Raw genomic sequence first — 18,967 nt, 5'->3', positions numbered from 1 at the left:
AAGAAACTATGCGAACTGTAACAAAATATGCCAAAAAAATATTTTAAAATAAGTCAAATAAATAACGTGATTATGTCGAAGGATGCTGACAAGTGCCAAATATGGATTCCAAATCTTGATTCGAGTCTTACCTTACTTTTTGTAATTGTTGGACTGTTCATCGCATTTCGAGTCGGTGATTGTAAGATAAAGCACGGATCAGAAAGCCTCAATTGAAGTTCTATGAGATCAGACATAAATTAATAAGACAGAGCATAAGTGAAAGATGAAAGTACTGTACCGGGAACACAACCCTGTGAGAGTTCAGTCTACGTATTAGGGGCTGGCTGTGTAAGAGCTCTATGCCATCTATGGACGGCCAGTGCTGCTTGATTGACTGTTTGGAAGGTAGGATATTGGAATTAGACTGATCATCATCAGATAAGAAAAGGAACTAGTGGAAGTAATGTTCCCGGCACTCCGAGAAAAGATAATCATTACATATAAATTTGATTTTTTTTTTTTTTTTTTTTTTTTTTTTTTTTTTTTTGTGTATATTTTCTCTAGTATATCCAATTATACACGGTTGTTAATTATATTAATCTTAAAAAAATTTAAGGTCGAAATTAAAATAACTATTAATTCTTTAAAATTTGAATTTTTAACAATTTTGTTGAAAATTAATAATTTTTTTTTACTGAGATAAATTAATTCAGGATTAAATATATTTTTATAAATCACAAAAGATTTAATTTAATTTAATTTAATTAAAATTGATATATAATTTTGTTTTAAATAGAATTAAATGGTTGTAAATTTAAATGGGCCAATTTGTCTTTCAAAGCCCACGTTGGTTGGTTGCCTATGAAAAGGCCCAAACAATGGGCCCACTAGTTTTCCAAAGCCCACGTTGGACGGTTGCCTATAGAAAGGCCCAAACAATGGGCCCATTAGTCTTCCAAAGCCCACGTGGGCCGGTTGCCTATATAAAGGCCCAAACAATGGAGCCCATATTTTTCTTATTTTCCTTTCCTTCTCTACTGCTTCCCTTTCTTTTATTATTTCCCGTTGTAGTCGAAGCTTTTGCCCAACGACTGTGAAGAGTTTCAGAGTTCTTGCTGCCGAGCAGCGCTTCAGCAGAATTGCCATTTCAATCAGAAAATCGTCGGATTCAGCCTTTTAGGCTCCGGCGACGATCCTCATCATGGTCGCTTCCTCGGTTCTTATGGTGTGTATAAGCCTATTACTTGTTTTCTGAACTTCGCCCTATTGATTTTGCCAACTTTTTTCCCGTTTGGGTTGTTTTTAATTGCTTTTTGTCACTGTTTCAGGTGGCTGAGAAGCCTAGCATTGCGCTCTCGATTGCTTCTGCACTCTCTCATGGCCAAGTAAGTTGTAGAGGCACTTTTTGATACTTGTAGGATTTTAAGATTTGAGGTGGGTGATTACTGTGGAATTTTGAACTCATTTCTAAGTACCTTGTGCCGTTTTCATTATCCTGAAAGGCTTAGATAGTAGATTATACAGGTTTTAGAACACGAAAAACGGTTCTCACTAGGAAAAGTTGATTAGCTTTTATAGGATAGCTTGCAAAAGCCACCCTTAAAATTTGTAATTCGATGTATATTAGCATGCTTGTATCACTTTGCTTATTTCAGGATATGTAATTTGAACATTACCTAATGTATGATTCTAGCATGTAAGGTAGAAAGCCTAGCATAGCATGCTTGTATCACTTTGCTTCTTTTTTAAAATTTGGAAAATTTTGGGTTTGCATGTTGATATTGGCTTCTTTTAGATCGAGTGTTTTTTTACCTTTTTTTTTGTTGATATTTTTGGGCTATAGAGAATTATTTGTTTTTTTTTTTTTGGTTTTTTGGGCTGTTTCACGTCTCCAAGTAGGAGTTTTGTACTTTTTCATTTTATTGATGAAAAGTATTGTTTCCTTGTCGAGGAAAAAACAATATTAAGAAGTAATACTGATTACTGACATATAATCTCAACATATTAATGTTACAGATGTCTACAAGAAAGGGTAGCACAGAGGTACATGAATTCGATGGGAGATTTCTTGGGCATCATGCTCATTACAAAGTGACATCGGTTATCGGACATGTTTTCAGGTGCCTTTTCATTTAGTTACATCTAGAGTGTATGTGAATGTGATTATGTTACCTTAAATATTATGTATGTGCAAGGGACTGGGCATGGTGTTTTTCACTGATAACATGGGGATTTTATGGAAATCAGTTGATAACAAGCAAAATTTATTTATTTACATAATTAACGATACCAAGAAAAATTTATTTATTTATTTACATAATTAACGATAACAAGCAAGAAATAGAGGCTGAAAGAAAGTAGTTGTAATATATGGTGTCCTTGAACCCAAGTCTGGGCATGATCTTTCAAGCATGTGTTTCCTTGAATTTGTATATTCCCTTTTCATGCCTTTCATATCTATCTATCTATCTGTATAATTTTGCATAACACATTCCCTTTTAAGTCTTTATTTACTTAATTAATGATAAAGGCTCAATTATTATCATTTCTCAAATTATCTAATTGCGGAACAAAATTATCTAATTCTCATTCCAAGGCTGTCGTACTAATATGGTTATAGCATAAATTGGAAAACAAGGGTTTTGTGCCTATAAATTTTCAAGAATAGTCTTTGCTGAAATGGTTGTTTAGTTTCTCGGATACTGTCTGTCAAAGCTTACTTGCATGGTTGTTTTTGGTTATTTCATGATGATGCACTAGTCCTTTACTCTCTGGCCCATTTTTTTAGTGCATTTTTCCTTTGTCTTTTCGTGGGTTTAGTATAGATTTCCCAGCTAGATTTCAAGATTGGAAGGCAACTGATCCTTTGGATCTTTTTCAAGCTTCAGTAATTAAGGCAGAATCAAACCCAAAGGTATGAGTCGTTCTTACATTTCTTTTATGTAGTTATATGTCTACTCTCTCACATTGTTGGAAATTGGGATGGTCAACAAATTAACTAGGAGAAATAGTTTCTTAGTTAATTATCTAAATAAACTTTTTCTTAACTAAAGCAAACTATTTCTACTGCTTTCATTTATGAAACTTCGTTTTAAACATAGACCCCTTTGATTTTGTTTGTCTGCTGTAGTTTTGGTTTCCTTTCTACTTTAACGGTCCATAAAATTCATGTGCTTTTCATTTATATGTGCCACTCATTTATCCATCTCTCTTTTGATCTCCTTTGTTTTGTTTTCGTATATTTTCATTTGCTTAATGTCTTCCTTTCTTCTAGGTTTGTGTGAGACATGATGAGGAGCTTGTGAGTTTTTTCATAAATCATAACAATTAAGAAAATGATGGATCAGAGGAAATTCCATTGACCGATATGCCTCATTAGTGCCTTCATCTCATCAAGCATTGAAACCTTAAGATCACCTTTTTGTTCAATGCCAGGAGGCTGTATTGTTTTACCGAAGTGCAATGCATAAAATTTTTATAGTGAGGCCTTTCCGTTGTTTACAGTAGAAGATTATGCAAAGTTTTTCCCATGACCCTCTATCTAACAGCATTTAAGGAAGAAATTTGATTAGTGCCGGTGAGGATGATTGGGAACTCAAATGGAAGTTCTTCTCAGATTTCGAAGATAAGCTAAAGGTGAAGCCTAAATGTGCATAATACTTGGTTTGGTTTTGGTTAACCAGGAAAAATATAAGTAGTTGCACTTTGGAAAATGAAAGATAATGACGATACCTATATCAGTATTTGCAGTTTAGACAAGGAGGTATTTGGTTTGATAAATTAAGTTTTGATAGCTGAAGGTTTTTTATTGAAGAATCTTATGAAGGATACGTTAGAGCTCTTTTTGAAGTTGGTAGCAATTCTTCATTACCTTTGAAGAATCTCATGATGGTTTTTCGACTAGAGTATCTAATGAGTTATTTTGAAGAGGAATTATTCCAAATTAATCCTAAGCCTTAAGTTTGTTTTTACTAGTTTGCACTGGTTGTCGTCATAAGATTGGAGTGCTTATGCTTGAGCCATCATTTTAGGACGTTTGCTTGGTTGAATTTTTTTAACAAGTTTCCAACTTCGGTTATTAATTGGTGTTTTGCGGCAATGGAGGGTTCTTTCTGGTTTTGGCAGCTTCCTTTTATGGAAGAAAGTTCTTGTTTTTCGTAGCTGGACGTCTTTTTCGAGATTTGGCCTCTTATAAAGATCTTCTTCTCAGATTTGGCCTCATAGCTTTGCTATTATGGTTTTGGCTGCTTGGCTCGTTTGTTTTCAAGTTAATCTTCTCAGAAGTGCTAGATCTTTCTTTGACTCTTGTAATATTAATTATTAGGAGATATTTTCTTTATTTCTTTATTTGTTTGGTTGTTTGTCTTTTTTTTTTCACTCTTTGTTTGTATCCTCGAATAATTTTCAATCTTTTCATCTATTGATGAAAAGTTTGTTTCTTGTCAAATAATAATAATAATAAAAAAAAAAATGATGGTTGTAGTAGTATTTGTTGGATACTTTCATCTATGCTTGGTTTGCTCCTCTCTCGGCCTTGGTCCCCATTGTCCAGAACCAATACTTATTATTTCTGCTGCTGTTTGTTTCAAAGAGGGATCCTCGAGTTTAAAGCTTCCGCCTATTTTTGGAGTTCAAGGTTTGGGAGTTGCGAGTCCTTGCCTTTTCGGTTTTTGTGGATGTGGTGCAGTTTTTTCCATTCGCTTGGGCTGGTTTCAGCTGCTTTGGTTCTTTGTCTCGCCAAGATCTTTGACGTTTTGTTCTTCAGTGCTTATATTTTGATCTATTGTAATTCTTGTTTTTTATTTGGGCTTCTTGCATCTTTGAGCTTTTTTCTTTCATAAATCAGTGAAAAGTTTGTTTTTTGTTAAAAAAAGAAAATATTTATTTTGGATATGTGCTGTTGAAAGTCATTTTTGGAAAATTTGGGTGGACAGAAATCAAAGACTCATTCAGGACTTGCCCTTTGTTTTTGTCGGGCTCCTTTGTTTGTCCTTGTTTTCCTTTCATTCTTTCTCAATGAAAGTTCGGTTTCTTACAAAAAAAAGGGGAAAAGAAATCGAAGACTCATTTAGAATTACTCCATGAGGTAGGAGAGGTTTGGAAGACAGTTCACTCCAAAGCCTCCCTATGGATTTCCATACATATATCCTTTCATAATGAAAGCCATTTGGAGGAATCTTTTGTGGTATCTTAGCTTTGGGTTGATTGTTCGTCACTGTTTTCTTGTACCCCTTTCTCATCTATGGAAGCCGTACTTCTCTGTCTTATAAAACAAGAGGCGAAAAAAGTTGTAGGTTTAAACTCCCATCCTACATGTGATGTAATATTAAATAAAAAAAGGAATGTAAAGAAAAAAAGAGGAAAAAAGAGAAAATGATGGATAATGGATAATGGATTATTGTATTTGTAATAGAAGAATATCAAAGGACCCAATTACCTAAATAACTCCATCTATTATAGTATGAGATGATGAGATGCGGAAAATTAAGAATTTATGTGCGTGTGTTTGTGTTAATTATTTCTTGAAATAATCTCTGAGCCTTTATTGGCAAAACAAAATCAACAGCTTACACTATTTGTGTTTTCAAAAGTTGTTTGCAAGATGTTTTTATAGTTATCATTTCATTTATGTTTAATTTGTATTTATTCTAACAGTCCGATGCGATTTTGAATTATTGTACCCTAACTGAAAAACACAGAAAATAAATAAAACCTAGGTAATTAAGAAAAAAATGAAGCAAGGTGTGATGATAATGTGCGTTTGTGTTGTGCGGTCGCATGTCATAGACTCCTAGTCACCTTGGGAAAAAATTCCTGCCACCTGTTTGCTCTTTATCTTGCTAGTTTCTGGTGCCCGTGGTAACTTCAATGTCTCAAGGACAATTTGAAATTTACTCGCGGTAATAGAATTTGTGATGATAAAATTTGGCAAATATCCAGGACTTTTATCTTCCATAAGTTCTTTTATCAAACGACCAATTCACTTTTCCAGACTTGCTGACTGATATATTTTGTAAAAGGTCAATTCTTCTTTTTATGTGGTTTATTGGACAAGAGAGCATTAACACTCTCGTTACTATTGAAGGTTCTCTTCTCCATCTTTTCTTGGCAGTCTATCTTGTATAAATAGGCACTCAAGGATCAAAATTGTACTTTGAGACACTGTTTCATGCACTGTTTTGATTATCCTTAAATGATGTTAAATATACAGGATACAATGTGTTTGTTTTCCAACTTTTCTTGTTAAGAAAATATTACTAATTTTTTCTTGGTTTTAGGCTCACATACGTCAACATTTAAGTCGAGAAGCTCGTGGTTGTGATTGTTTGGTTTTATGGTTGGATTGTGATCGTGAAGGAGAAAATATTTGTTTTGAAGGTACTTTCCCCCACTGAAATCATGATTCCAATTTTCTCTTTTATTCGTAAAGATGATCTAATCTATAAATTCCTGAAGTTTTTTCCCCTTTGAGGTCATATTTTATCTATTTATCTTTATTTTGGTTTTGCCTTCATCTCATCTGGTTTTAAAATTTTCGTGCCTAGAAAGGCTTAGTTTCTAGTTCTGTTTTCCCATCCTCGGGAAGTGACTTCCATTGATTAAGGAAAGAATAAGTGAGATATGAATCCAATGGAATTGACATTAGCAACCGTGAGAAAGTCCTCACAGACGTCTAGTACAAATTAGAAATTATAATCCGTTCAAGGTGGGAGTTAGATAAAGACCTTATGGTCAAAGAGATGAAAGAACCTAGGCAAAGGTTTAAAAAACCCACTCAAATTTTATTCATTACAGGTTATGGAACTTCAAGACTTCCTTGGGTTTATATAGACCAAGGGTTTCGATATAAAAGAAAATTCCAACTCTAGGATAAAATCTTGAGAAAATGAAATCCCTAAAATAATTGAGGGATAAAAGTCTTCTCCTATGCTAATAAAACAGTAAACATAAATAAAATCTCCTGATGAAATATGATCTATAAAATCTAACATAACTTCTAAAAAAAAGGTTAAAGTAGTAATAGTAATAATAAAGCAAATAAAATCTTCTCTTCTCAGGAAGATTTTGTTGTCTTTGGTTTATTGGCACATAACTCCTAAAAAACGTGAATTCTTTGCCTACCAAGTTTTGCTTGGGAGAGTGAATACTCAAGACCGTATCCAGAGGCTCTCCTCCATGGTGTTGTGACCTCAATGAGGTATTCTTTGTAGGAGACTGTAAGGGGATCTTGACCATTTATTATGGGATTATGATTTTGTTAGATCTTTGTGGAACCGATTCTTTTAAGACTTCTGGAGTTGCATCAACTCGTAATTGAGGGTGTTGTTTGATGTTTGAGAAGGTGCTCTTGAATCCTGCTTTTCGTGACAAAGGAAGGGTTCTTTGGCAGTTTTGTTTTGTTTTTTTTTTCTATGTTGTGGGGCATTTATCTTGGGAGAAACAATAGAATTTTTTTCGTTGGGTGGAGAGGTTTGGGGAGGAACTTTGGGATATGGTTAGATTTAGTTCCTCTTTTTAGGTGTTTGTAAATACGATTTTTTGTAATTTCAGCTTAGCCTTATTCTTTTGCATTGAGACCTCTTTCCATAATTGCACATGGAGTTTTGTTCTTTGACCTATTTTTTTGTACGTTTTTTGTATATCATTTCATTTATTTCAATGACAACATGGAGAAGATTTGAAATATATATCATTTTTATATAAAATTGATATTCAAAATCAATAAGATTATGCATTTATATGCTAAAAAATGATCTTAATATATCTCTCTCAAAATTTATTATTATCCATCGGTTTAGTATACTTAACAAGTTAATTTATGTATAACAAATGTCGGACCTATATTAAATTTTTATATTGTGTTTACAAGTATCTGATACGTGTCCAAGAAGTATTAGAGTGTCCAAGTGTCCAACACAGACATGCTAGCCAAACTGGCGTGGTTGTATGCACAACACATACAGGTCATCAAACATGTATGGGGTTCATGGGTAGTTTGATGGTGCACACGAAATAATCTCTTAAGAGGGTCATTTGCAAACTTCTGGTGTATGCGTGCTCAGTGTGCCTAGTGGGCAGACGACTGCTATCTTGTAGATTCCTTGGAGAATTTCTCAACCTCTTCCTTGTTGGTTCTTGGAAGATGTGGTCATGATGACATCATGACCATATCATCTCTTTCTTGAAAAAGATTCGTCCTTGATTGAAGATAACCACTTGCATCAAAATAAACCTTAATTAATAAATTTGTGGTATATGTCACATCATTCTCATCTTGTAGAACCACTTTGAAGCCTTGAGAGTTTAGTACTATTCTAGGTCTTGTTTTGGACGTTTTTCCGTCCCTTCCAACAACAGTGCCTCTATATCCATACAATCCGCTTGGTGTTTGGTATTTGTACTTTTGTACACCGTGTATTTTTGTCCATGGTAGTAGTGCTTGGACTTGTGCTTCTCGACAAATCTTTTTGCTTTAAACACTATTTGTTTGTAGTCACCTACACAAAAGAATAGCATAACGAGGAACAACAAGAAGGATATCATACTATACTCGTCATGAAGTGCAATCATGTATTTATTTGATAACAAGAAAATTGGTGGAATTTTTTATCTAGTTTCGTTTTGATTCATTGTCATAAGATATGCTAATTCTGTTAAATGATATTATCTGTTTCTTATCTGGGAAGTATTAACATTGGTTCTGTTTGCAGTTATTGAATGCACTGGATTTGGTGGCAATGATTATAGGAAAAAAGTGTATCGGGCAAGGTTTTCTTCCGTTACTGAAAAAGATATTCTGAAGGCTTTGGATAACCTTGTTGAACCTAATAGAAATGAGGCACTGGCTGTAGATGCTCGACAAGAGATAGATTTGAAAGTTGGAGTATCTTTTACACGATTTCAGACTACATTTTTTCAGGGAAAATATGGGAACCTTGATTCCAGACTCATCTCGTCAGTTCTCTTCTTGCTCACCTCCTCACGGCATTTATATTACATACATACATATATATATATATATACATACAAACATATATACGCCAAAGCAAATAAAGGTGGTGAAGTATTGGTGATTGTTATTGAGATGTGTAGGATTTCGCATTTTGAACATGTTTCTCTTTTACAGTATGGTCTGTTTCCTATAAAAGAGCGTTTAATTTATTTAAGAATCTCTTCTTGTAGCGTGCTAGGCAATTTTTTTTTTTTTTTTTTTTTTTTTTTTTTTTGAGATACATTCTTATTCTTTTTATTAATATTACAGTTTTAGATGTCAAGTCATAATAGTTGGCTCCACTTTCTTGTAACGGTCTCAGTAGTTTCCTGTCATTCTTTCTTGATTTTCTTAGACTATAATATACCAAAGCATCCCAACTTCTGAAGCCATTACTTTGATTCACAAATGTTATCATCTTGACTATTGACCTCTACCTTTTATCGCTGTAATTATGTTGTGGAGGGTAAAAGTAATGTGATTATACTTGTCATTCTTGACGTTTAGGGCTTAGTTGAAAGGAAATATTATTGTATTTAACTTCTTGTACTATCTGTACTGGCTAATCATTGTGTTATTCACTTGTTTCAGCTATGGGCCATGCCAAACTCCCACGCTTGGGTTTTGTGTACAGCGTCATTTGCAAATAACTACGTTTAAGCCAGAAAAATTTTGGTCTGTGTGCCCTTATATTATGCAAAATGGCTATGAACTTAATCTAGACTGGGAGCGTGGCAGGCTATTTGACTGTGATGTGAGATGTTTCGGCCTTGATAAACACTCTTATTCTATTCTTTGCAATGTTTACTGTCTTGTAACTTTTTCCATGTTTCAGGTTGCTACAATGTTTCAAAAGCGAGTAATGGAAGATGGAATTGCAGAAGTAACACAAATATCAGAGAAGCAAGAAAGCAAAGTTCGACCTTCTGGACTAAATACAGTTAACCTTCTGAAGGTAAATAAATGAGTACGGGAGTTGCTCCTTATAAAAGTTAGAAAATAGAATAAAGTTCGGAAGGACTAGGCCTTGGGGTGGAGCGTGGTTTCCTAGATGAGCTACCCTTGTGACTACAACTCCTCCTCCCAACCTTCAAAGTTCTGAAAGAAGGTTTTCATATAAGGCATATGAGGATTTGAGTCATATCTTTTGGAGCTTTGGTTAGCTTATTCAGTTGGGAATTGCTTTTTTTTGGGGTTTGTTTGGCCCGTGAATAGACTTTTGTCTTATGACGAAGGAGGTTTTGATTCATCCTCCCTTGTGGGAGATGGATGTGCTCTTTAGATGGTTGTTATTTGGTTTCATGATGGATCATGGCTACAGCTATAACAGAATTTTAGGGGTGTGGAGAGTCCTTGGAAGAAGTTTTGATTCCTTGCTAGATCGATTGCCTCGCTTTAGGAATTTTTTTTTTTACTTTTGTAATTATTTGCAAGGACTTCTTTTTTTTTTTTTTTGGATTGAAGTTCTTTCTTGTTCTGTTAGGCTAGTTTCTATTTGGCCTCTTTTTAGGCTGACATTTTCTTAGGCACATCTTCTGTTGGTCCGTTTTTCTGCTGGTCTTGTTGTATTAAGGGAGGGGAATTTCAGTCCACTAATAGATGGGTAGGCTGCAAAAAGAATAAACCGTTAATCTAAAAAGTCCTACATCTACTACTTTTCTGGAGACGAAAGCAAAAACTAAGATGAAAATCCTCATCATTGACGTGGGTTATGGGATTCAGCTTGGTTCCTACTAAATAAATTATAACCTTGGTCCCCGCAATGTGTGATGGCTTGGGAAAGAAATTGTTTCGTGTGTTTAGTATTTTTCACTCTATGTAAGGTCTATACAAGTAATCAATGACTGCCTGATAGTTAATGCTTTCTAAGTACTGGATGTATTCATCGTTTTCGATTCTGCTGAGGTCATAAAAGGTGTTGATCTTATCCTGATTTGAAGGAATACGGGTGTTTTTTACAAAAACTTTCAACCCATTATGCTCGTAACCCTTTGTGTAGAATTCCTAACCATGAGTACTATTGGTTAAGCTAAAGCTTGCGTCCATCCTCCCTAAATGCTATGATAATATACAACAAATTGTATTATAGAACATTGTCAGATTTAACCTCCATGAATTAGAAGACTTTTTTTTTACAAAAAAAAAGTGTTGTACTTGTTTTGTTGTTGGACTAACGAAAGATTAAGAGTTGAATTTGCTTTGGAAAGACAATGACTGCATCTAGAGGCATTCTTCTCTGTTGATTTGATCATTGTGTCATCGTTATAAGAATGCTTCTAAGGATCTGGATCATGTTTTATAGGATACCAAATTGAATATTCAATTTGGGATAGTTTTCTAGACTTCCCCCGTATGTTCTAGCTTGCAATAAGGAGTTACTTGATGCTGGAGGAGGACCTTCACTCACCGTTTTGGAACAAAGGAGTGGTCCTTCGGTGAGCAAGCCCTTCTATTGTTCTGTGGAATATTGGGTCCAAGAGGAAGGTAAGAATTTTTAGAGATGTTAAGAGCCTTTGGGGAGATGTGATCTTTGTTTCTTAAGAAATTTTTTTAACTGGCTTTCATCTTTTATTTTTAACAATTGTAACCCTTGGCCCTTAGGTGGTTCTTTTATGGCCTCTCTTGTCTTTTTTATATTTCAATTCTCGTTTCCTATCAGAAAAAAAGAAAAAAAAAGAAAAAAAGAATGGAGCTCATTTTAAGAACCTCAGTTATAGTTTTTTTTTTTTCTTTTATTTATCTTAATAAAACCTTAATTTTTTTATTAAAAAATAAATTGACAAGAAAAGAGAGATAGTTTTATTGTGAAATTTTGGTTGTAAAGAACCTTAACAAATCTTCAGTAGAAAATGTTGTGTTATGATCTAATATTTGATTTAAGACAACATTATATTTTATGCAGGTTGCTTCAAGCGCACTAGGATACGGACCTCAAATGGCAATGCAACTAGCTGAACGATTGTATACCCAAGGGTTCATCAGGTTTTCTTTTTCCTGAAAATTCTCCAGTTGGAAGCCTTTATTTTTGTTTTCATTTGGATTGTTGAAGGCATTTCACTGTCTTGTGCCTGTATGTTTTATTTTCTGGTTTGGGGAATATTTCTTATATGATTACAGACAGAAGTTATACCCACAATTATCATTCGTTAATCCCTGTTTTGCCGCTACGGACAAAAACAGAAAAAGGGATTCTATGAAATTTTATCTTCACACCCTACCCTTTCCAGCTCTTAGCTGGCCATTTCTTGCTTTCTTTTCATGTTGGTGAAAACATTTTCACGTTTAAATAAAGTGGAAAGGGGATAAAAAGGAAAAGGCTCTCTGAAGTGTCAGTTCTCAAGCAGCAAAAACCAGCAAGATAGTGTGTTGACAGCCCTCTTGGAAATAATTTTTCTAGCTCGTTTTGTCTTGTTCTTTTGGGGGTTCTTTTTCCTTTCTGTATATTTTGTTCTTTCAATCTTATTTTATGTCCCTTTAGAAAAAGGAAAATATTTCGTTCTCCTAATGTCATATGATTTGCTTTAGAAAACAAATGGGGAAAGTTTTCTTCATTATTGTATCAGATTCTTCTACACAACTTGATGATGCTAGGATTGGAGCCCCTTCCTGTAATTTTGTTTGGTTTGGGTTCCTTGTTCTTGTGCTACCATTTAATGTTGATCCCGCTTTGTTGGCTCCTTTTTGTTTTTGTTTTTGTTTTTCATTACTTCTTTAATATTTTTTTTTTCATTTTTCTCGATAATTGCTTGATTTTTTATATTACAAAAAGAAAAGAAAAGAAACACTTATTGTCATATGGTTGGTGAGTGGCAAGAACAGAGAAAATAGTAGGCAAATGCACCCCTATACGTTTCAAGGTTTGGGAAGTGAATCTCAATATGATCAGAGGAAAATAAAAATTAATTTCTAGAGACGGACAATATGCTTATACTTGTTGAATCTTTGTCAATTCTTCTCTTATCATGTTTGAATAATCTGACGACATTTTGTATCTTTCCCTTCAACTCGTTCAACATTTTAATTTTTTTGTCCTATTTTTTTTTTTTTTTTCATGTAATCTGAAGATCTCTCTCTATGTTTATTTTTGTTTCTTTTCCCTTCTTATTGTAGCTATCCACGTACAGAAAGTACGGCTTATCCTTCTTCATTTGACTTCAAAGGCACTCTACATTCCCTAGTGAAAAATCCAGAATGGGGTGATTATGTAAGGATGCTTCTATCCGATGGATACAGTAAGCCACGATCAGGAACTGATGTAGGTGATCATCCTCCTATTACTCCAATGTCTTTAGCAACTGAAGACATGGTGGGGAGAGATGCTTGGAGATTGTACCAATACGTGTGTCAACACTTCATTGGGTCTCTATCATCTGACTGCAAGTATATTAGGTAACGAACTTTGTTTTATTTGTTTCTTTATTTAGATTTATTGGATGTCAATTATTGATGTACAACAATGGTGGAAAGTTTTGATGGGACTAATTTATGGTTTGATTCGAGGGTTTTGAGGGTTCTCATAGTTTTTTTGGCTATTAGAATCTGAATATATACATTACCTAATTCTGGAAGTAGGAAACAGTGCGACAATAAGAGGAAATAGAAGGAAAATTTGTAGAATTTTACCGAAATGGCTTTGGAGTTGTTAGAACTGTTAACTGAGTTTTGAAATTAAGGAAAATTGTGTGGTTGTTAAATTTTTTTTTGGTCCCTAAGTTTTTTTAATAATAGGTTCGTTTAGTCCTTGAAGTTTCATCATGTGCACTTTTTTTATTTTTATTTTTTATTTTTTAATAACAAGAAACAACCTTCCATTTATAATGAAGGAGATTAAAAGTTTTAAGGGATTCAAACTACCAAAGAGAGTGAAAAGGAAAAATTAAAACCAACAAAGATGACCCTATAGAGAACAACCATGAACAAAAACATAGACCTAACAAAACACACCTTTATAAAAAATGACTATTATTGACTCTTGTAACGATTTTGAGAAATTTAGAAAAAAATTGGAGATGGTCTTCCAAATCTGCTGTTATAGATTTTACTTCGTACTTCTCAGTAATTGAAGTCAAAACTCAAAATAGAGTTATTGTGGTAGGATGTAATAGATCTAGACTATGATCGGCTGTAAACTAAAGCTCCTTGAAAATATAAAAATAAAAAGCTAAATTAGATTGCTGAAAATTTTGCGCAACTTGTTTCCTTTTTTTGTCTATGTTTTTTTGGTAATTATTCACATTTCGAACTGCTCTTGAAGGACGAAGATACAGTTTTCAATCGCTGGAGAAATATTCAATTGTACTGGGTCCAGTGTTATGGTAAAAGGATTCACTTCCATTATGCCATGGTTGGCAGTAAATGAAAAAAAGTTACCTCAGTTTCTGAAGGGTCAGAAAATAGAAGTTGCAAAAGTGGATCTTTATCAGGTAGGGCAAGTGGCTTCTGAAAACATTACTTAATTGCTATTAATTTCTGTGCATTTCGTGTTATTTCTGTATATGATCTTGAAATTCTGCTTATCTCTGTTATTCAAATCTATTATTATTAATTTAAGGATTTAATAAACAATTTCTCAAAAAATGGGACATGAGATTATGCTCTTGGTTCTATAACAAGAAGTGCAATTAGAGATGGATGAGCAACCACCTGTTAGCCACCATTCTTAATGAAAATACTGAATGTATTTACTGAAAAATGTTTCGTACTTTTCCTTCTTATTTTTAAACAAGAAACAAAGTTTGGACTGAAATTAACAAAACAAAGGAGGAAATAACAAAATCTCTCAATTCATACTAATACCAATGAAAGAGTAATTTGCAAGAAAAGAGGAAGCAAATACCGATGAGAAGATTTAATCTTGGCTAAATCAAAGTGTTCTTGCCAATCTAGATGCTTATCTTAAAAAATCCTCTGTTTTTGTTCAAACCAAACCTAAAAAATAATAGCCTGACAACATTATAAACCAAATCAATTGAGCTTTAGATACAGTAAAGAACCATATAGCAGCTGAGTGATGTTATCTCTAGAGTTATAGTTAAAAACCCACCGTACATGGAAAATTCTGAATAAGAGATGCCGATAATCCATTGAATAGAGGCAATGCAAGAACATGCGAATTTGGTCCTCATCAGCCATCGAAGATGAGTATTTGTTATTCCGATTACGTAGGAGTGCATGAAAAAACCGAAAAAACTACTTAAACCCACCAAAACCCTTGGTTGTTATGGATTGGAATCGGTTGGCTTTTGTGGTTCTGATTTGCATATAAAGAAAACCGATATTCGGTTGCTTTGGGTTTGGCAAGTCTAGATCGAATATACCCAAGTCGACCATAATATTTATGTTAAAAATCGAAAAATCTATCAAATAACATTAGCAATTCAGTTGGCTTTAAAATAAATCTTGTAACTTCAAGGTTATGAGTTTGAGCCACATGAATGCCTTTTATTTTTACGATGAATGATCCCTTCCGTCCAGTCAACTCAACGACCCAAGTCAGCACCAACGCCAGCTGCCCATTTCTAACTTAAGGCGCTTATGCCTAACACCCTTGCATGCCTGGGATTAACCAAATAGCAAACCCCGTACTAAATCAACTGAACCATCGATTCGATTCAGGGAGATTTTCTGATGCATTTGTGGTGGTTTGGGTTGCATTAGCATTCGAACAGAGTTGAGCTGAACTAACCAATTACACTCCTAGTATTGAGCATCAATTTTCAGTAACTACGAATGGTTTGTACATCATACCTGTTAAACATTAATTTTCAGTTACTGTTCTTTCCTGTTGAGTTATTTAGAAATTAATTATGCCCGAAGTATTTATGTGTGGTATACATTTTTTTAATTTTTATCTTGGATGCTCCACATGCATTTATGTCAGTGTCATAGACCGATGCTACATTTTTCATCTTCATACTCTTTAAAATTTGCAGGGGAACACCTCGCCTCCTGATTATTTAAGTGAGAGTGAGTTGATTTCTCTCATGGAGAAGCATGGAATAGGCACGGATGCATCAATACCTGTACACATTAACAACATAGGCGAGCGCAACTATGTGCAGGTTAGTATCCTGCTGCTGATATGATAGTTTGGCATGAAATATTGGCAGTCTTTCCTTGGCTATTTAGTTGCATTGTTATTTTTGCAGGTTCAAGCTGGGAGGAGGTTGGTTCCAACTAACTTGGGCATCACCTTAATCAGAGGTTATCAGTGTATTGATCCAGATCTCTGTTTACCAGATATTAGAAGTTTCATCGAGCAACAGATCACTTTTGTTGCCAAAGGTCAAGCAGATCATTTTAGTGTTGTGCAGAATGTACTGCAACAGTTCAAGCAAAAGTATAGCTACTTCGTTAAGAAGGTTATTTTCCACTATGCATGCTTACTCTACTAGTGGATACATCATACGTTATCAATGAAGCATTAAAGGCTTATCGTTCTTCTCTTCTTTTTTCTTTTGAATAAATTTGTTTATTACTTAAATCTCATTCTCAAGGTTTCCTTTTTTTTTAAAATACTTGTACCTATACATGTTCTTAAGTTTTCTTTTTAGTTATTTAGGTGATTGCAGATATGAGACATCTGAAAAAGGCTAATTCCGATATTGCTTTCCTCTATTTTCTTCCACTCATTGATTTCACTAAGACAAATCCTCGATTTCATGTTTGTTGCAATTCAAACAGTGGGTAGAAGATTACTTGTGTTAGATTGCAAAGAATTAAGGATAGAACCGGTTGGAAATCTTTAATTGTGAGGTGTTGAAAAAGAAAAGTTTTGGGGAAATTTGGCAAAACGGATGAAAGGCAGTGCTTCTTATGGACTAAATTTTCAGTATTCCTTGAATGAAGACCGAGAGGGTTTCTACTTCTTCTAGGGAACTGACAAAAACAGATCCTTTATCTCCATTTATATTTTTTTACTGTGAAGAATGTATCGAGTAAACCTAACATTATGTGCCTATTTTCTTTGCCAATAAAATTTTTGTTGGTGATAGAGTGACATTAGAATTTATTTATTTTTATTATTTTTATTTTTTTCAATTTTAGAGGATGTGGAGAATAAAGCTTTCCTCTTCCATTATTCTAAAGCATGGCATCTGGAACCAGGCTTTTTAACTTCTCAATTGGTGCAATCAAACCTGTAAAATTGCTTCTTATCTTGTTCAGATTGATCATATGGATGCTCTGTTTGAAGCACAATTTTCTCCTCTTGCGGAGTCGGGACGTGCTTTGAGCAAATGTGGCAAATGCCTACGTTATATGAAGTTTATTTCTTCCCAACCACAGCGCCTGTACTGTGGTACATGTGAGGAGGTTTATTATCTTCCTCAAAGGGGAGCAATAAAGGTAAATATCCCACTAAGTCTTGCCACTTCTTTCCGTTGATTGTACACACTCTTCAACTTTCTTGTTTCACGCTCTATATACAGTTTTTTAAGATATTTTCTTAATGTACCTTCATTTTTTCCAAAGTTATGGTAACTGCAGCTGAATTACCTTGACGATTAATGGTACCATTTCATATATATTATTTCTTTTTCATGCAGTATTTGGAATATAAGCATTTGCGACCGTTGTTGCATGCCTTCAACTTCATTTTGTTCCATTTTTTTGTTACTGATAGTACTATTTATGAAGGATTCGCTTTCATTACTTAGTAATCATTACTAATCATACGTCTTAATTGCTGCTGAAAATTCATTGCATGTATCACTGTTATCGTTGATGGCTGAAGTGCTCTTAAACATCCTGTTCAACTGAGGTTGATGCCTTATGACATGAATGCTTTTAAGAATTCTTGGTTGATTAAAAGAGCTTTCTGATTATCATCCTAAAATTTACTCTTTCTTTTCAGCTGTACAAGGAACTTACATGCCCTTTGGATAACTTTGAGCTCTTGATTTTTTCCTTACCTGGTCCAGAAGGCAAGTCATTTCCTCTTTGCCCATACTGCTACAATAGTCCTCCATTCGAGGGTATCGACACATTATATGGTGCTGCTAAAACCAACCCGAGTTCCGGAGCATCGAGCAAGGGAATGGGCATGCCATGCTTCCTGTGCCCGCACCCAACATGTCGACATTCTTTAATAACCCAAGGAGTTTGCGCTTGCCCGGAATGTAGCGGGACACTTGTGCTAGATCCAGTGGGTGCACCCAACTGGAAACTCAACTGCAACAAATGCAATTGTCTTGTCTTCCTTCCTCAGGGTGCTCATAGGATTGCCACCACAAACGAGAAGTGTGCTGAATGTGACTCTACAATTATAGAAGTGGACTTCAACAAGAAAACTACTCCATTGGAGGGTGGAGCTACATTGTTTGTTGGGTGCATTCTTTGCGATGAATTTCTCCATTCACTTCTGGAGATGAAGCATGGAAAATCATTTTTCAGAGGGAGAGGTTCAAGAGGAAGAGGAAGGGGACGGGGACGGGGACGGGGAAGGGGAAGAGGACGTAGTTCTGGGAAACTGATGGACCCGAAAATGAGTTTCCGAGATTTCTGAAGAAAGGCAGACCATCTTTCAGGAATTGTAGAGGAAGAGCACGCAAAATTTAGGTAGAGAACACCAAGATGAACCACCTAAACCTTTTCTTATACATTATTTACCTTTAACTCGTATGGTGCCTGTTTCATAGGTTGGGAAGCTGCTGCTGTACATCCTTCTTTTCCTCCTGTTTCCTTTTATGGTCAAGATTTTGAACACATTAATGTGGAATAATGCTTGCATTCAATCTATTATGTTGTCTGAGTAAGTAGTTTTGGCTGGATCCATAGTTTTTTTTTTTTTTTCTTTTTTATAGCGAAGTTTGAAAATTTTCATTGAGATTAATGCTAAAAAGACTTGGTTAAAGAGGATCTAAACTTGCAAATCAGGACAATTTAGAACCCTTTTGTAATGACTTTATTTTCCATGTACTATTGTAAAAATTATGCTTATTTATTAGCTACTATTTGTATATAATTTCCTTCTTCAAAATCATGTATTATTTT

General features: G+C 34.5%; 1 protein-coding gene across 3 annotated transcripts; it reads left to right on the top strand.

Moving 5' to 3' along the window:
• The first annotated feature begins 1,031 nt into the window (after positions 1-1,031).
• On the top strand, positions 1,032-18,744 carry LOC111791429 (DNA topoisomerase, type IA, core). 3 transcript variants are annotated; one of them, XR_002814643.2, is made up of 16 exons: positions 1,032-1,207; positions 1,311-1,367; positions 1,999-2,102; positions 2,803-2,896; positions 6,261-6,360; positions 8,694-8,937; positions 9,566-9,728; positions 9,810-9,929; positions 11,877-11,956; positions 13,085-13,363; positions 14,229-14,397; positions 15,907-16,035; positions 16,123-16,335; positions 17,141-17,320; positions 17,829-18,532; positions 18,613-18,744. XR_002814643.2 is itself a non-coding variant. In XM_023672762.2 (15 exons), the coding sequence occupies exons 1-15, from the start codon at positions 1,184-1,186 to the stop codon at positions 18,477-18,479; spliced, it is 2,607 nt and encodes an 868-aa protein (XP_023528530.1). In that variant the 5' UTR covers positions 1,032-1,183; the 3' UTR covers positions 18,480-18,744. The 3 variants fall into 3 exon arrangements, 2 of the variants coding, with proteins under 2 accessions (XP_023528530.1, XP_023528531.1); XM_023672762.2 differs by having other exon boundaries at positions 17,829-18,744; XM_023672763.2 differs by lacking the exon at positions 1,032-1,207 and having other exon boundaries at positions 1,327-1,367; positions 2,808-2,896; positions 17,829-18,744.
• Positions 18,745-18,967: the final 223 nt, after the last annotated feature.

The sequence above is a fragment of the Cucurbita pepo genome, chromosome 3 (assembly GCF_057944985.1).
Source record: "Cucurbita pepo subsp. pepo isolate OVF chromosome 3, ASM5794498v1, whole genome shotgun sequence".
Taxonomy (NCBI): Eukaryota; Viridiplantae; Streptophyta; class Magnoliopsida; order Cucurbitales; family Cucurbitaceae; genus Cucurbita; species Cucurbita pepo.
The sequence above is the reverse complement of the archived record's forward strand: the minus strand, read 5'-3'. Positions and strand labels throughout refer to the sequence as shown.